Genomic DNA, 15,759 nt, shown 5'->3' with positions numbered 1-15,759 from the left:
AAACCAAATCGCAAGCACATTTCAGAGTTTTATCCCTGAACAATACGGTTTGTTTACTTATTGTGCCGACGGATCTCCAGGCACTCCACAGCCATGGCGAAGACGGTGGCTCTGGCGGGGATGACCCTCCCGGTCGCAGAAGGGTCCGTGGATGCAGTCTCCCCACTCTATATGAAGACACAACACAAATGACTATGATGCAGCAATACAAGATGGCCGCTCACTTCACAACAAGGGAGTGCCATTGACGTCAACTGCCGTCAAAAATGTTGTTTTTTCAAATTCTTTGTTTATTTTATTTTTAGGGGTTTGGGCTGATAAATACGATTGGCCAACTCTGGTTCAATTTATCAAGCTGGAAAAGCTTAAAAAAAAGAACTATGAACTATGGTCAGCTGATGACACCTGTTAGTTATATTTCGACGTAGAATTGATGTAATGTACAGACACGCACGCACACACACTACTAAATACTACTACTACTAAATAATGTGCAAATAGTTTGTCAAATGTAAAACTGTGGCAATGGTGATATTTCTAAATCCATTATTTTGCCATCAAAAACACATTTCCATTGTGACTGTGGGTATTTTATCTGTGAAAACGAGAGTATCCATTATCTTGGGACTCCCTTCCATGACTGCCTTTGTCGTTACCTGCGGCGGCAGGAGCAGGTGGTGCCAAGCATGGATGAGACTCTCGATGATACCTTCTCCGAACAAGCCAGCGTCTACCGTCTCCGTCACCACCAGCGACACCCTGGCAGATCAACAAAGCAAATGAAAGGGGGCGAGTTAGGAGGAGGGACGGCTGGAGAGATAGATTTTTTTTTTCTTATGTAGTGTTAGTAATGCCTCTAGATATGGTTCTGCTATTGCATTACAATGCACACTTAAGTTTGCATCTGATTGGTCAAAGTGAGACAAATGCATACAACGCATATGAAAGTCATAATTTATTGCACACCTTTGCAATACGCACATTGCATGTTGCATTATCCCAATGACAATATTTTTTCGATATATTGTGAGGCCTAAATAGGTTACATGAGATCAATTCTCAAATGGTAGGACAGGCCGCCCTGGAAGCAATACGAGGGGGCATTTGTGTGACCCAAGGGGAACATGCTTTTTTGATGTAGTGCAATTTCGCATACACGACAGTAGGTGGCAGTGGTCATCTCATTGTTAGAGTGTGCGCGGGGACGACCAATGTGCAATGAACGACAAATCGTGACTCACCTGTTTTGAGTTTGGTCATGTGACAAATTTACAAACTCAATACGATGCTTTTCCCATCCTCGCAAAAGAACCTTGCGCGTACCTGTGTGGGATGTCCTTTGGCACTTCCATTTCCAAAGACTTCATGTGGAGGATCTTTGTGCCTTCGTCCATCCCGTTGGCCGCCACCACCTCGCAGGCCAGCTCGTACATCGTCTTGGACAGCTCGCAGGCGTAAACCTCGGTGGCCCCCGCCTTCTTAGCACACATGCTGACAATGGAGAAAATTGTCGGGAATAACGTTAACGATGAGGCACGACAAGGTCGCGCCCAATCACAAAACATACCCGAGCGTCCGCATCTCACCCAAGGATCCCAGTTCCAGTACCTATGTCCAGTACAGTGTTGCAGCCGCCGCGCACCGCCTTCTGGATGGCCTGCTGGTACTTGCGGTTGCGGCCGTGGTCGTTGAGCATGAGGAAGTGCCAGCGCTCCACCAGCCAGTTGGCCACACGATAAAAGTTCTCCCTGGCCTCCGGGAAGTCTGGCTTCAGCTTCAGGGCTTTGAAGAAATGGCCCGCCGCTTCATCACAAGAATTAAAACTGCTCACTGTATAATAATCTATAAATATTTTTTTTTCCCCCATGACTTTTGATTACTGCAACAGGGGGATGGATGCAAATAGATCAACTGAGAATTAAAATCGCAATAAAATAAGCAAACTAGATGAGAAAAATATATCATATTATTATTGTTGCCGGTGTAACTTTTTAACACAGCGATAGTGCCCTGCTGAAAACAGTCGAAGTCCACAAATAATTGATACCTACACAAAAAGGCAATTACCAAGAAATGCCACAAATGGTGGCACATCACTCATTTTTCCATTAGACAAAGTTATGGCCTGATATATGAAGCCCCTCCCCTCAATTCATTTTTCTTTGTTCCAGTCCACACGCTTTTTACTCCTCTAAGAGAATTTGATTTTTTTTTTTAATGTCTAAATTAGGTAGTGGAAAAAAAATACATTGTCAAGGTGGGGATTCTCCTCTTTGTGAGAAGACTTGACAAAATCTGAGCTATAATGTTTTTAAAACTACGGTTTTTTTTTGTTTTGTTTTTTTTATACAGAGGATAAATAATATATGCCTGTGAGTATCATTACATTTTCTGTCTCCATGAGTTGTGTTCAAAAACCCGTTGCCAAATAGATGCTATTTGCTCATCAATGGTGTTTTACATTATTTGTTAGCCTTTAGCTAAGCCACAGGTATCAAACTCAAGGCCTGTGAAAGCAAATCATGTGTGTCAAGTTCCATAACCCTTGCTAAAATCTGTGCCAAAACCTTCCATTTTTATGTGTAACAAATGAAAAACAATGGTGATGATAATTTTTTTATGTTCCACTTTTTACAGTGGCTTGAACAATCACGCAAAGCCTGAACCAAAAACAGACCAAAAAAAATCAATGAATATATAAAATTGGTTTATTGCCCTTTTTCAGATTGTTTTGCAATTCAACTATTATCCTTGAATTCGGATTTCGAAACTAGCATCCCATCAATTTGTGGTGTATATGTCATCACACAATGAGACGATTAAACATTTATTTTGTTTCACCGTCATGATGGCCGAGTGAGGGACGCTGGAACTACGACAAACATGATTTGGACACCCCTGAGCTACTGTCGGGGGATTTAAAACATATCTGTGTGGTCGTTTTCCATACGCAAAGTGGAAACTGTGATGTTGCATGACCATCAATAAAGTAGCTCATACCTGAAGAGGTGCTCGCCCATGCTGTTCAGAATGACCTCGTCTGCAGGGAAGAGCTCCAGTGCTTGCTCGTAGCAGCCAAAGAGGTCTTGAATGCGGCCCGCTGAGTCCAGCTCCTCGGCCCATTTAAAGAGTGTGAAGCGGAAGGACTCCTAAAATTTTATGAGCGTTTCAGTATCGGCATTGAGGTATCAAAGTCAGAATTTTGCGATCATGACAACACTAGTGACACCCTGTCTGTTTGTTTTTTTTGTTTTTTTTTAGCAGCATCCTCACAGACCTTACCCTGGCAAAGTCCTTGAACTCGGGCGCCAGGTTGAGGACCAAAAGGTAGTGCACAAATGCGGGCCCATAGTCTTGGCTGAAGAGGCACTGTTGGGCACTTTCCAAGGAGCTGGCCAGCAGTTCATTCCTGGCCGGGTCCTCTCGAGGACGCCTACGGGTTCTCAATATATAAAATTGGTTTATTGCCCTTTTTCAGATTGTTTTGGCCTTTTGTGTCCATGTACATAGTGTGTGTCATGTTAATGATTGGCTGCACAGCCAACAGCGGGAGTTTCCACTTTTTCAATTTAAAATTAGTTCTTCTTCTCCGTCTTAAAATCTAAACCAAATCGCAAGCACATTTCAGAGTTTTATCCTATACGACTAATGCAGTCATGCAGACAGAAACATAGTAGACTTTCACATCTGCAGTAAATGGCTCAGTAAGCTACAGTAATATTGGTTTTTTTTTGTTTTGTTTTTTTTATACAGAGGATAAATAATATATGCCTGTGAGTATCATTACATTTTCTGTCTCCATGAGTTGTGTTCAAAAACCCGTTGCCAAATAGATGCTATTTGCTCATCAATGGTGTTTTACATTATTTGTTAGCCTTTAGCTAAGCCACAGGTATCAAACTCAAGGCCTGTGAAAGCAAATCATGTGTGTCAAGTTCCATAACCCTTGCTAAAATCTGTGCCAAAACCTTCCATTTTTATGTGTAACAAATGAAAAACAATTCAACTATTATCCTTGAATTCGGATTTCGAAACTAGCATCCCATCAATTTGTGGTGTATATGTCATCACACAATGAGACGATTAAACATTTATTTTGTTTCACCGTCATGATGGCCGAGTGAGGGACGCTGGAACTACGACAAACATGATTTGGACACCCCTGAGCTACTGTCGGGGGATTTAAAACATATCTGTGTGGTCGTTTTCCATACGCAAAGTGGAAACTGTGATGTTGCATGACCATCAATAAAGTAGCTCATACCTGAAGAGGTGCTCGCCCATGCTGTTCAGAATGACCTCGTCTGCAGGGAAGAGCTCCAGTGCTTGCTCGTAGCAGCCAAAGAGGTCTTGAATGCGGCCCGCTGAGTCCAGCTCCTCGGCCCATTTAAAGAGTGTGAAGCGGAAGGACTCCTAAAATTTTATGAGCGTTTCAGTATCGGCATTGAGGTATCAAAGTCAGAATTTTGCGATCATGACAACACTAGTGACACCCTGTCTGTTTGTTTTTTTTTTGGTTTTTTTTAGCAGCATCCTCACAGACATTACCCTGGCAAAGTCCTTGAACTCGGGCGCCAGGTTGAGGACCAAAAGGTAGTGCACAAATGCGGGCCCATAGTCTTGGCTGAAGAGGCACTGTTGGGCACTTTCCAAGGAGCTGGCCAGCAGTTCATTCCTGGCCGGGTCCTCTCGAGGACGCCTACGGGTTCTCCTGCCACTGTGCTTTGGCTTTGCGCTGGCATTAGGCATCCCCTGGAATGGTTACGGGACATTTCGGAACACATTCACGCCCCATAAAATGAAAAAGAAAATTGAATTTATATTGCTACCTCATGCTTTTTATCGCCATTTTTCTTTTAATATTCTATTTTTCACATCTTGCTATTGAACAAATAAACAATAAAATTTTTGCTACATGTATATTCGTCATCATATTACCATTTTAATCTTGTGATGTTTTGCTGCTAATCTTATAAAATTGTAATTTTAACCCAGCAAATTTATGATTAGTGTACTTCAGAATGTTACACTATGTTGCTGTTGATATTGAAATGTTAATTTTTTTCAGGCAATATTTTCAAACCACTGCTCAAATAGTGCTGCTGTTTTGCTTTGCTATGTTGCTGTTGATATTGAAATGTTAATTTTTTTTCAGGCAATATTTTCAAACCACTGCTCACTGTGCTCAGGTAGTGCTGCTGTTTTGCTTTACACGACAAGGTCGCGCCCAATCACAAAACATACCCGAGCGTCCGCATCTCACCCAAGGATCCCAGTTCCAGTACCTATGTCCAGTACAGTGTTGCAGCCGCCGCGCACCGCCTTCTGGATGGCCTGCTGGTACTTGCGGTTGCGGCCGTGGTCGTTGAGCATGAGGAAGTGCCAGCGCTCCACCAGCCAGTTGGCCACACGATAAAAGTTCTCCCTGGCCTCCGGGAAGTCTGGCTTCAGCTTCAGGGCTTTGAAGAAATGGCCCGCCGCTTCATCTCGGAAGCCCATTCTGAGTTGTTTTTAAAAAAAAATGGTTGAAAAAATGGTATCCCCAACAGGTCGCGTTGGATTTTCATTGGCACAGGCAGCACTTCTTCACCAAGCTGGCTAATTGCACGTCAGTTACTGTGCAGAGAAATATACGACTAATGCAGTCATGCAGACAGAAACATAGTAGACTTTCACATCTGCAGTAAATGGCTCAGTAAGCTACAGTAATATTGGTTTTTTTTTTGTTTTGTTTTTTTTATACAGAGGATAAATAATATATGCCTGTGAGTATCATTACATTTTCTGTCTCCATGAGTTGTGTTCAAAAACCCGTTGCCAAATAGATGCTATTTGCTCATCAATGGTGTTTTACATTATTTGTTAGCCTTTAGCTAAGCCACAGGTATCAAACTCAAGGCCTGTGAAAGCAAATCATGTGTGTCAAGTTCCATAACCCTTGCTAAAATCTGTGCCAAAACCTTCCATTTTTATGTGTAACAAATGAAAAACAATTCAACTATTATCCTTGAATTCGGATTTCGAAACTAGCATCCCATCAATTTGTGGTGTATATGTCATCACACAATGAGACGATTAAACATTTATTTTGTTTCACCGTCATGATGGCCGAGTGAGGGACGCTGGAACTACGACAAACATGATTTGGACACCTCTGAGCTACTGTCGGGGGATTTAAAACATATCTGTGTGGTCGTTTTCCATACGCAAAGTGGAAACTGTGATGTTGCATGACCATCAATAAAGTAGCTCATACCTGAAGAGGTGCTCGCCCATGCTGTTCAGAATGACCTCGTCTGCAGGGAAGAGCTCCAGTGCTTGCTCGTAGCAGCCAAAGAGGTCTTGAATGCGGCCCGCTGAGTCCAGCTCCTCGGCCCATTTAAAGAGTGTGAAGCGGAAGGACTCCTAAAATTTTATGAGCGTTTCAGTATCGGCATTGAGGTATCAAAGTCAGAATTTTGCGATCATGACAACACTAGTGACACCCTGTCTGTTTGTTTTTTTTGTTTTTTTTTAGCAGCATCCTCACAGACCTTACCCTGGCAAAGTCCTTGAACTCGGGCGCCAGGTTGAGGACCAAAAGGTAGTGCACAAATGCGGGCCCATAGTCTTGGCTGAAGAGGCACTGTTGGGCACTTTCCAAGGAGCTGGCCAGCAGTTCATTCCTGGCCGGGTCCTCTCGAGGACGCCTACGGGTTCTCCTGCCACTGTGCTTTGGCTTTGCGCTGGCATTAGGCATCCCCTGGAATGGTTACGGGACATTTCGGAACACATTCACGCCCCATAAAATGAAAAAGAAAATTGAATTTATATTGCTACCTCATGCTTTTTATCGCCATTTTTCTTTTAATATTCTATTTTTCACATCTTGCTATTGAACAAATAAACAATAAAATTTTTGCTACATGTATATTCGTCATCATATTACCATTTTAATCTTGTGATGTTTTGCTGCTAATCTTATAAAATTGTAATTTTAACCCAGCAAATTTATGATTAGTGTACTTCAGAATGTTACACTATGTTGCTGTTGATATTGAAATGTTAATTTTTTTTCAGGCAATATTTTCAAACCACTGCTCACTGTGCTCAGGTAGTGCTGCTGTTTTGCTTTATCATGTGATTTTATTATTAGTTTTTGTGTATGCAAGGGACGTCACAACGAGGACACATTTGAGCATGGGAAGATTGACATACTCTAAAATTGGGATAATCTATAACAAGTTATGTGTTAATGAAATACAGCACACCAAATGATCTGAATCATGCGTCATGGACATGTATTAATTAAAAAATTGCAACTCGCAACGCGTCACTATTGTTGACCCACCGTAAAAGAGTTTCGATCACAGCCAGGTAATCTCTGCAACGCGGTGCTTGTTGTCGTTTCAAAACAAAAAGTAAACAATACAAACGACGTTTTGGCTGACGTTTCGGGCACGCTTTGCGTCAAAATATGTCTTTAATGATAAGCCTCCGGAAGGCTCTTCTTCTCCAAGGAGGCATCTCGGAGTCGGTTCCAAACAAGCAGAAAGAAACCACCAATACGTAAGGTTTCGCCCCCTCAATTCAAATACAGTGGTCGCGTTGTAAACCGGAGCTAATAGCACTATGGAGCTAGCTGTGTCCTTACGGTAAATCTACTCGGGTGTTCAACACTTAAGAAAATAACGTTCCGCCTCAACACGTAGTCTCCCTCGATTTTAAAAACGTCGAAAACGTTATTTTGCAAAGACATAAAACAATTCGAAAACTAAAATTAGAAACAGCCATGACAAAGACAGCGTTGATTCGTGTTTGGGTTGAGATCCTGAGCTCTTTTATTGTACTATTTAGGCTTATTCGTGGTCATTTTTTGCATGATTTACTGCATTCATTTTTTATTCAGAGCGCCTCAAATTACAGTTAGTTTTCACAACGTGCAACCTAAAAATTGACTTTTTTAAGTGATTATATAAATGTATTTTCATTACTATACTACTTTTACCCTTATATTGCTAATACTGTCTTTCCACAAGCTTCAGCAGTCTTTCTAAAGCCAGCACAGGGAACGTCCACATTTTAAACTAAAATGCACGAGATATTTCAGAAAAGTTCTATTACTGATGTCTGAAAGGCTACATTTTCAATCCAAATGATAATGGGTTTCCCCTTCATCTTGGGCCAGACGGTCAACTAGCAAATCTTCAAAAAAAAAAAAAAATGGTTGCTTCATTCAGTGTGCGAGTGTGCGAGAAGATGTGTGAGCTGTGGCAGGACAACCCACAACACGTCTGTTCGCAATGCCCTGAGCATCACGCAGTTCCTGGCCGAGAACATTAAAAGCATCCTCAATCACACCTGAATTGTCTCCGTGGGATTTTCTTGATGAGACAACTCCAAGAAAGCCATGACGACAGAGGTGGAGGATCCTTGGAGAATACCTCCAGTATAGGCTGAAGGGGAAAACTTGGATTGTTTAGTTTTGATTTGAAATTTATTGTCTGTGACATCAGTCCTATAACTTTTCTGACATGCTCATTCAATTTTTTTTTGGGGGGGGGGGTCACCGTGGCATGACTAAAACATGCATGGCAGGTTGATGGAACACACTAAATAGGCCGTAGGATTAGTTGTTCGTCCATGTGTGCCTTGCGACTGTCTGGCTGCCAGTTCAGGGTGTTCCCGCCTACTTCCCAAAGACAGCTGGGATAGGCTCCAGCACAACCCTTGTGAGGAAAAGCAAATTAGAAAATAGATGGCTCGATAACTAAATAGATAAATGAGTGAGAAGAGGGTTAAACTGGGGGCGGATTTGGATGCCCTGATGCTCCTCGACGAGACCAAGAGCGTTCACTATAATTTTTTCACGACGTCACATTATTAGCCATCCCATAAGATACGAGGCTATTTGAACAAGTGACTTAGGTTAGAAGCTTGAACATTAATAAGGATACCACTAGTGTTCTTTTGGTGTGTTTTTTAACCGTGTTATCGCAACCGTGCTTTTTTGATTGCAATTTGTTAAGTTGCCATGCAAAAGGGGAAGTAGTAAGGAATAGATTCTCTCAACTGCGCTGAGCACTCTTTGGTTGAAGTTTCCACCTACACGCACGCAGTTGTCAGCAGAGTTTCTCAATCTGTCACTTTGCTAGGTGGAGTGCGTCTATTGAGGGCAAAGAAAACATGCACGCGGCAGCTTTCTGACAACCGCCCTGGTGTGGACCTTCTTCTACCGATTCGATCCGTTTCTGAACAACACCGCGCTTCGCTTTTGCTAAGCTCCTCTTTGCCCTTAAAATTTGGCCACTAAAGAGCAACTCTCGCGCGCGCGTGATACAAGTAGTAAACCATGCTAACCGACGTTAGCTGCACCGAAGCTAACTAGCTATGCCGCTGACCCAAAAAGTATAGGTTTTATCCCGGATTTTCCTTTTTTTTTCCCCCTCCAAAAGAAGTCGAGAAGCCTACGGAGACATGGGACTTCACCCGCTGGAATTCAGCGAATGCTATCTGGACAGCCCCTGCTTCAGGGAGAAGATTAAGGCTCACGAAGCGGAGCTGGACAAAACCAACAGGTTCATTAAGGAGCTGTACAAAGATGGCAAGAACCTTATTAACGCCACCAAACGTGAGTCTACTTGTAGTGGTCCGTCTGGGGTCAAGTTTATTGGTTGTCTTGTGGAAAGGTCTACTCGCAATGCAGAAGGTTTGCAGAACACTCCCCCTTCATACCTGGACAGTACGTTTGGCTGATGTGAAATGCATTGAAGCGGTTCCGATTGCGTCGAGACGTTTCGTTTGCACGAAGACGCTTAATTTATCGTCATGTCTCACCAGTCACTTGCAGAATACAGTAATAGGAAATGTGTTGTCAAAAATATGCGCTTAAAAATAAACGAGTGCAACTATCACCTAGTGTAGTGGATGTGCAATTACACGTCATCTAGTACACTAGAAAAAAATAACTTGTTAGCCCCCCCCCGCCCTTAAACCATTACACCCCTCCTAAAATGTGATGAATCAACTGTCATGACTGACCGAGACTCGTTTATCCCCACCTTTTTGGTTGACACTGCAGCGTTCACCATGCGACGAGCATTTAAATAACAACGTGACAAGTCAAGTTTATTTGGTAGTGCTTTCACTCTTAATCATAAAAGAGTCTCAACGGGCTTCACAAGTCTACAGTTGGCAAATATTAACGCCAATCCCTGATCTCAACCCCCCCTCCCCCCCAACTAGGCAACGAAAAACAAAAGATTTCCCAAAAATGACAGACTGACAAAATGCTGAATCTGGTGACAATAGCCCATTCAATCTGAATTAAAAACATTTTGAAAGTCACATGAAGGGTTCTGGAGAAATTGATTTCAATTGAGATTAAAATCGTATATCTTGATTCGTCACGACCAATATTTCTCCTCGACCCTTTTGTTTCGCCTTTTGTGAGTAATAGGGGCCCTCATCTTTTGCCCCCCCCCCAACAAACCTAACCGAAATAGTGCAAATGTAACATTACCGCGTTCAGTTCACACGAGAGGACTCAATTTGGTTTGTCATGTGAGCAAGAACATCAAAAGGTTTTAACCAAAAAAATCTGAATTGAGTGTCACGCAATTTGGTTTGTCATGTGAGCAAGAACATCAAAAGAATTTAACCAAAAAAAAAAAATCTGAATTGAGTGTCACACCCTGAAGTGTGAACACAGCTTTTCTGTCCACGACAATGAAAACGACATGTAAATAACATTATGCAGTTCGCCCGTATTTTCCACAGATAGCTTTCAATTTTGCGGAGAGTTTTCAAACCCACGGCAAATTCCGTAATCACAGATTCCTGCAGGGCCTAATTTGTTCTGGGGGGCGTTTAGAGGACCTTGAAATTCTCATTTCTTGTTTTGTTTAGTTTTTTTTGTTTCGAAAATTCCACAAGGCTGGCAATCACTAGTCATGTTGCAAATTTAATGTGTCACACCAGACACGGTGCTGAGTCACTCAGTGAAAGTGCACATTGTCACTTTCACTGCAGTCTTTTTTTTTTTTGCTTTCCAACGAGTTTTTTTTTTTTTTTTTGTAACCTGTCCGTGCGGGATGCCATGTCACTGCTGTGTCCTATTGTAAAAACCTCCCGCCTGTTACATCAGGTACTTGGAAACCGCTCTCAAGATTCTTCTCTAAACCTTTACCCCAAATTAAACTAATTTAACAGTAATAAAACAATGATCCAACTATGGAGACAATTAAAAAAAAAAAAACCTCAGTGTTCTAGAAAGCAATGTCTCTGGAGCTTCTTGCCTGAGCTCTGATCCAGTCAGACCGAAGCCGATCCGGTACACTAATAAAACAATAATCCAACTTTTAAGGAAGATTAAAATGCCACTGCCAGAAGCCCAGAGTGTCCTGGAATGTCCATATAAAGGCAATCCAGGACCAACAACATTTTAGAAACCAATGAAAAAAAAAAGCTGACAAGGATACTTTTGATATCTTCATCAAACAATCTTGATAAGAATTAAAACAGTCCTTTTTTTTTTTTTTTTTTTTTTTTTTTTTTTTTTTTTTTTTGCGCCACCCTTTTTTGGGCCGGCTTCTCTAAACCTTTACCCCAAATTAAACTAATTTAACAGTAATAAAACAATGATCCAACTATGGAGACAATTAAAAAAAAAAAAAAAACCTCAGTGTTCTAGAAAGCAATGTCTCTGGAGCTTCTTGCCTGAGCTCTGATCCAGTCAGACCGAAGCCGATCCGGTACACTAATAAAACAATAATCCAACTTTTAAGGAAGATTAAAATGCCACTGCCAGAAGCCCAGAGTGTCCTGGAATGTCCATATAAAGGCAATCCAGGACCAACAACATTTTAGAAACCAATGAAAAAAAAAAGCTGACAAGGATACTTTTGATATCTTCATCAAACAATCTTGATAAGAATTAAAACAGTCCTTTTTTTTTTTTTTTTTTTTTTTTTTTTGTGTTTTCTCTTGAGCCATCACTTTTCGGGCACGGTCTGACTTTGACCTCTTGTTGTCCTCCACCCCAGAGGCTCACCAGGAAGCCCGTCCTTTCTTCACTTAGCCCAAGTTTTTATGGTGACTTTTTCAGGCCTTGGAAAGGGTCCACAAAGTTAAACTCGAGTTTGGTAATTCGACTTGGAGTACGTTACATGAACCCAAAACGATGCGTGCCATTCTGCTTTGAGTTGCACCATATTATCGTTGCTTCAGCTCAACTTCCCATAGCTGACCTCTGGTTGTTCCACAGTCCTCAAATTAGCCGAGTTTCAGGACACAACTTACTTTTTAGGATGTAAACTTCTACCTATTGAGGAATATATCCTCTAAAATAAACTCGAATCTTTAGGACGTCCTCTCTTTTTTAAGGTATGTGTTGCAGTTAAAAAAAAAAAAAAACGCTCACGTTTTTGACCTCGAAACGATCCGATGTTGCGATGGTGTGACGTCTCTCGCTCAGCAACTCCCTTCCATTCCCTCAGCTGGGAGGATGTCCCGCTACGGAAAGTCCTTGGGTTTTGGAAAGGAAACTTGGCATCGGGGATACCAGGGGGGCGGCCAAGAGAGCCGTGACATGGAAGTGTCCACAAGAGGAGCAACAAGCAGATGGGCTTCTATTTCTTGGGTTTTTCCTCCTCAGGAACCATGTCCTGTCTGTAGCTGTTGCCCTTAGGAAACATGTCGATTGATGGTTTGTCGTCCTGGAAAAAGTATGAGCCGCGTATCTGACCGAAGGCCTCATTTGCGTTTAACCTCTTGGTCCCTCTACTGGAATTACCTGGGAGTTCAAAAAAAATCTCATCGTCATTTCCGCAGCCGGACTTGCTTGCGCCACTCGCCGCCGGTCTCCCTAGAAAAGAGGCGGCTTTGCGAGGGTCTGGGTTTTAAAGAGTAGTCGGCCTCCGTGTGCTTTGGCCCGCTCCGCTGCTCGCCATAATCACCTTGCGACTCGTGCCAAAGAGCCACATCACACAGCCTTTCATTAAACTTGCATTAGCCTCACGTTGGAGGTTTTCATCTCGGACCGGAGAAACAACAAGACGACAAGATTGCACTTTTGAGCATCGTAAAGGAAGGACGCCACCATTGGCGGTGGTGTGATCGCTCTTGCCGTAAATTAAAAAAAAAAAAAAACGAGAGAGAGATGCACATCTGCGACCAGCCACATGGTCATTGTTGCCAGGAGGCCTTCCAGCATGACCTCACTCTCCAGACTTGTTTTGAGAATCAGGAAGTGTCAGATGGACTAATGCATCCCTCGGTGGGCAAGGGATAACGGGGGGGGAGGGGGTTATGATCTCTGAGCAAGGCTGCGATAAGGGCAAACGTCGGAGGGGAAGGGGGCGCGGAGCGGATCCGCGTTTGTTGGACTGGAAAAGACGGCAGATTGAAACAGGAAGGGGCTGTGGAAAAGCAAAGCGTGCTTGCTGCTCTTTCAACGTCTGGGGGAAGGTGAGCTGCGACCGACGGGAGTGGAGCAAGCAAAACAAACAGGGCGCGTCGGGCGGATACGAAGAGGACATCTTCAGCGCTTAAAACTTGGACTTTCCCTTTCTGCTTTGTTTTCGGGGAAGCATTTGAATCAACTCTTGATGCGCTGCTCTCAAGACAACAATCGCAGCCACTTCCTAAAGCGAAAGAGTGAAAGAAATTGCAGTTGATACAGTACTCAATGGTTTTCATTTGACTTTTGGATATTTATGACCTAGTGGCCTGACTTGGTCTGTAGTGCCAATCACCCGTGTAGCGAACACACCCTAAACAAATGAAGACTTGAATTTTTAATGTGATATGAATCATTTTATGCTCCCCAAACATGCACCACATTTGATTCGGAATCATCATAGTTTCTTTGTCATCGTCATACTACAGCAGTGGTTCTTAACCTTCTTCGAGGTACCGAACCCAACCAGTTAATATGCACATTCACCGAACCCTTCATTAGTGAAAAGTAAATTTTTTTTTTTTTTTTTTTTTACAAATTCAAGATATAAAAACCCCCGCATGTATTAAAAACAGAAAAAAGTAAATAACATTTCAAGAGATAAGTATATATATTTTTTTGTACGTACTCTCACAACAGTCACACGTTGACTACGAAGCGAAACAAAATTTCCCACAGCACTGATTGGACATGCAATGTCATGTGATCATCTGCAGCCAGAGATGGCCAAGCGGGCGTGTCATAAATTGACACGTTACAATACAATACAATACATCCTGATTTATATAGCGCTTTCACAACAGCTGCAGCTGTAACAAAGCGTTGATTCGGGTGTGTCTTAATCTCCATGGCAGAGGCTCCGTCGAACCCCTGAGACCGATTCACCGAACCCCTCGGTTTCGATCGAACCCAGATTAAGATCCACTGTACTACAGGGTGCAATGAAACAGAACAGATGCAACCCATCCAAGTGAGAGAAAAAAACGGTGGCCAACAAGTTGATACAGAACGGGAGTCTGCCGGGTCACCTTTTACAGCAGCCCGTTTTGGCAAATGAGGGGAGGGGGGGAACCCAGACTAAACTCCTATAGGGGGGAAGCACACTATGGATTTGGAAAACAAGAAACACTTCTGTGCACGTGGCTGTGCACTGCACACCTCTTTCCCTGAGTAGGGGTACACGTGTTGATGTGACACAACCGAGCCTGTTTGTTTCCATACTTTCCAGGCTGGTCACAGAAAAGAAAAGCATGCCTGTAACATCAGATGGCTGCAAGGTGGAGTCATCTCATGACTCATCGCCTTGAGCCGACGGAGTGGGGGTCTCTGGCTTTCTGCAGAGCAACCAGCCAAGTTTGACAGTTCCCAGTTTTGCTCCAAAATGCCCCCCAAAACCCCCCCAAAAGTCCTTGGACTCCAGTCTGTACGGGTACGCGTGTGTTTTTTGTGGTGGTGATTCTGTCTCATTGGTACAAAGACAACTTTCTGGGTGAATTTGACATTTTGGGATGAGTTTTTTTTTTTTTCTTTAATCAGGGACACAAACTCACTTTTGCTTCTCTGAATGCTGCCTGTTGTTGATTAATGCCGGCGTCTCATGCTTTCATTCCTTGTGTTTTATGTCATGAAGTCCGCACAGCTTGTCCTCATAATGGCCTGTGTGAACCCTCCGCCCTTCAATCTGCTAGCCACGCGCGAGCCTTGCATCATCGCGCTGTGGCCGCGGGCTCGATCCGCGCCATCGCACTTGCGTGTCTTCAGTAGAATGCCACCCGTCTTCCATTAATCTCAAATATTAGACTCTTAGTTATAAGCATAACATTTTTTTAACCTGTCTCCAATTGATGTCATAAATACTGTGGCCTAGCTAGCACGGCTAACACCAGTCTGTTGTCGCTCTGACGTTACTTCACAAAGCGAAGAGACAATTCATGTCATAGATACTGTGGCCTCGCTATCGAGGCAGCTAATTCGCATGGCTAATGCCAGTCTGTTTTATCTCTGACGTTACTTCGCAAAGCGAGGAGACAATTAATGTCATATACACTGGCCTTGCTATCGAGACAGCTAACTAGCATGGCTAACGTCAGTCGGCTTTCGCTCTGACATTACTTCACAAAGCGAAGAGACAATGTCATATACTCTGGCCTCGCTATCGAGGCAGCTAACTAGCATGGCTAACACAGTCGGTTTTCCTTTAGATATTACTTTACAAAGTGCGGAGCAGCAGAGATGTAGCTATTTGCTTTCTGAGAAGTTAGCGCTTCTTCCCTTCTACATCGTGGTTTTGTTGAGAAAATTGAACATATATATATATATAT

General features: G+C 42.9%; 2 protein-coding genes and 1 long non-coding RNA gene across 6 annotated transcripts in view; 1 reads left to right on the top strand and 2 right to left on the bottom strand.

The window, feature by feature from the left end:
* Positions 1 to 4,016: 4,016 nt before the first annotated feature.
* Positions 4,017 to 4,804, bottom strand: LOC109511207 (putative protein arginine N-methyltransferase 9). The gene is made up of 2 exons (XM_019862083.1): positions 4,549 to 4,804; positions 4,017 to 4,413 (listed from the first exon to the last, which is right to left on the bottom strand). The coding sequence occupies exons 1-2, from the start codon at positions 4,747 to 4,749 to the stop codon at positions 4,246 to 4,248; spliced, it is 369 nt and encodes a 122-aa protein (XP_019717642.1). The 5' UTR covers positions 4,750 to 4,804; the 3' UTR covers positions 4,017 to 4,245.
* Positions 4,805 to 7,526: 2,722 nt separating this feature from the next.
* The window catches only part of arhgap10 (Rho GTPase activating protein 10), a 55,282-nt gene continuing 47,049 nt past the window's right edge, over positions 7,527 to 15,759 (top strand). For 3 of the 4 annotated variants that reach the window (XM_019862079.1, XM_019862078.1, XM_019862080.1), the window contains exon 1: positions 8,783 to 9,610. In XM_019862079.1, coding sequence (XP_019717638.1) covers positions 9,457 to 9,610 — 154 coding nt within the window. In that variant the 5' untranslated portion in view covers positions 8,783 to 9,456. Of the gene's footprint in view, positions 7,549 to 8,782; positions 9,611 to 15,759 lie in introns of those variants that run through there. The other variant, XM_019862076.1, reaches the window with a different exon arrangement.
* LOC109511209 (uncharacterized) lies at positions 11,039 to 13,919 on the bottom strand. Its single transcript, XR_002167270.1, has 2 exons — positions 11,580 to 13,919; positions 11,039 to 11,161 (listed from the first exon to the last, which is right to left on the bottom strand). It is a non-coding gene; the product is annotated as an uncharacterized LOC109511209 (long non-coding RNA).

Source organism: Hippocampus comes, unplaced genomic scaffold (assembly GCF_001891065.2).
Source record: "Hippocampus comes isolate QL1 unplaced genomic scaffold, H_comes_QL1_v1.1 scaffold7, whole genome shotgun sequence".
Lineage (NCBI taxonomy): Eukaryota > Metazoa > Chordata > Actinopteri > Syngnathiformes > Syngnathidae > Hippocampus > Hippocampus comes.
Note: the sequence above shows the minus strand (reverse complement) of the source record. Positions and strands in the feature narration are given on the sequence as shown.

What these genes read in the sequence shown, in the direction of transcription:
- LOC109511207 (XM_019862083.1), bottom strand. Translation starts at nt 4,749, where the DNA reads ATGCCTAATGCCAGCGCAAAGCCAAAGCACAGTGGCAGGAGAACCCGT. An exon ending in AGTTCAAGGACTTTGCCAGG is followed by an intron (nt 4,414 to 4,548) that starts GTAATGTCTGTG and finishes ATAAAATTTTAG; the next exon opens with GAGTCCTTCCGCTTCACACT.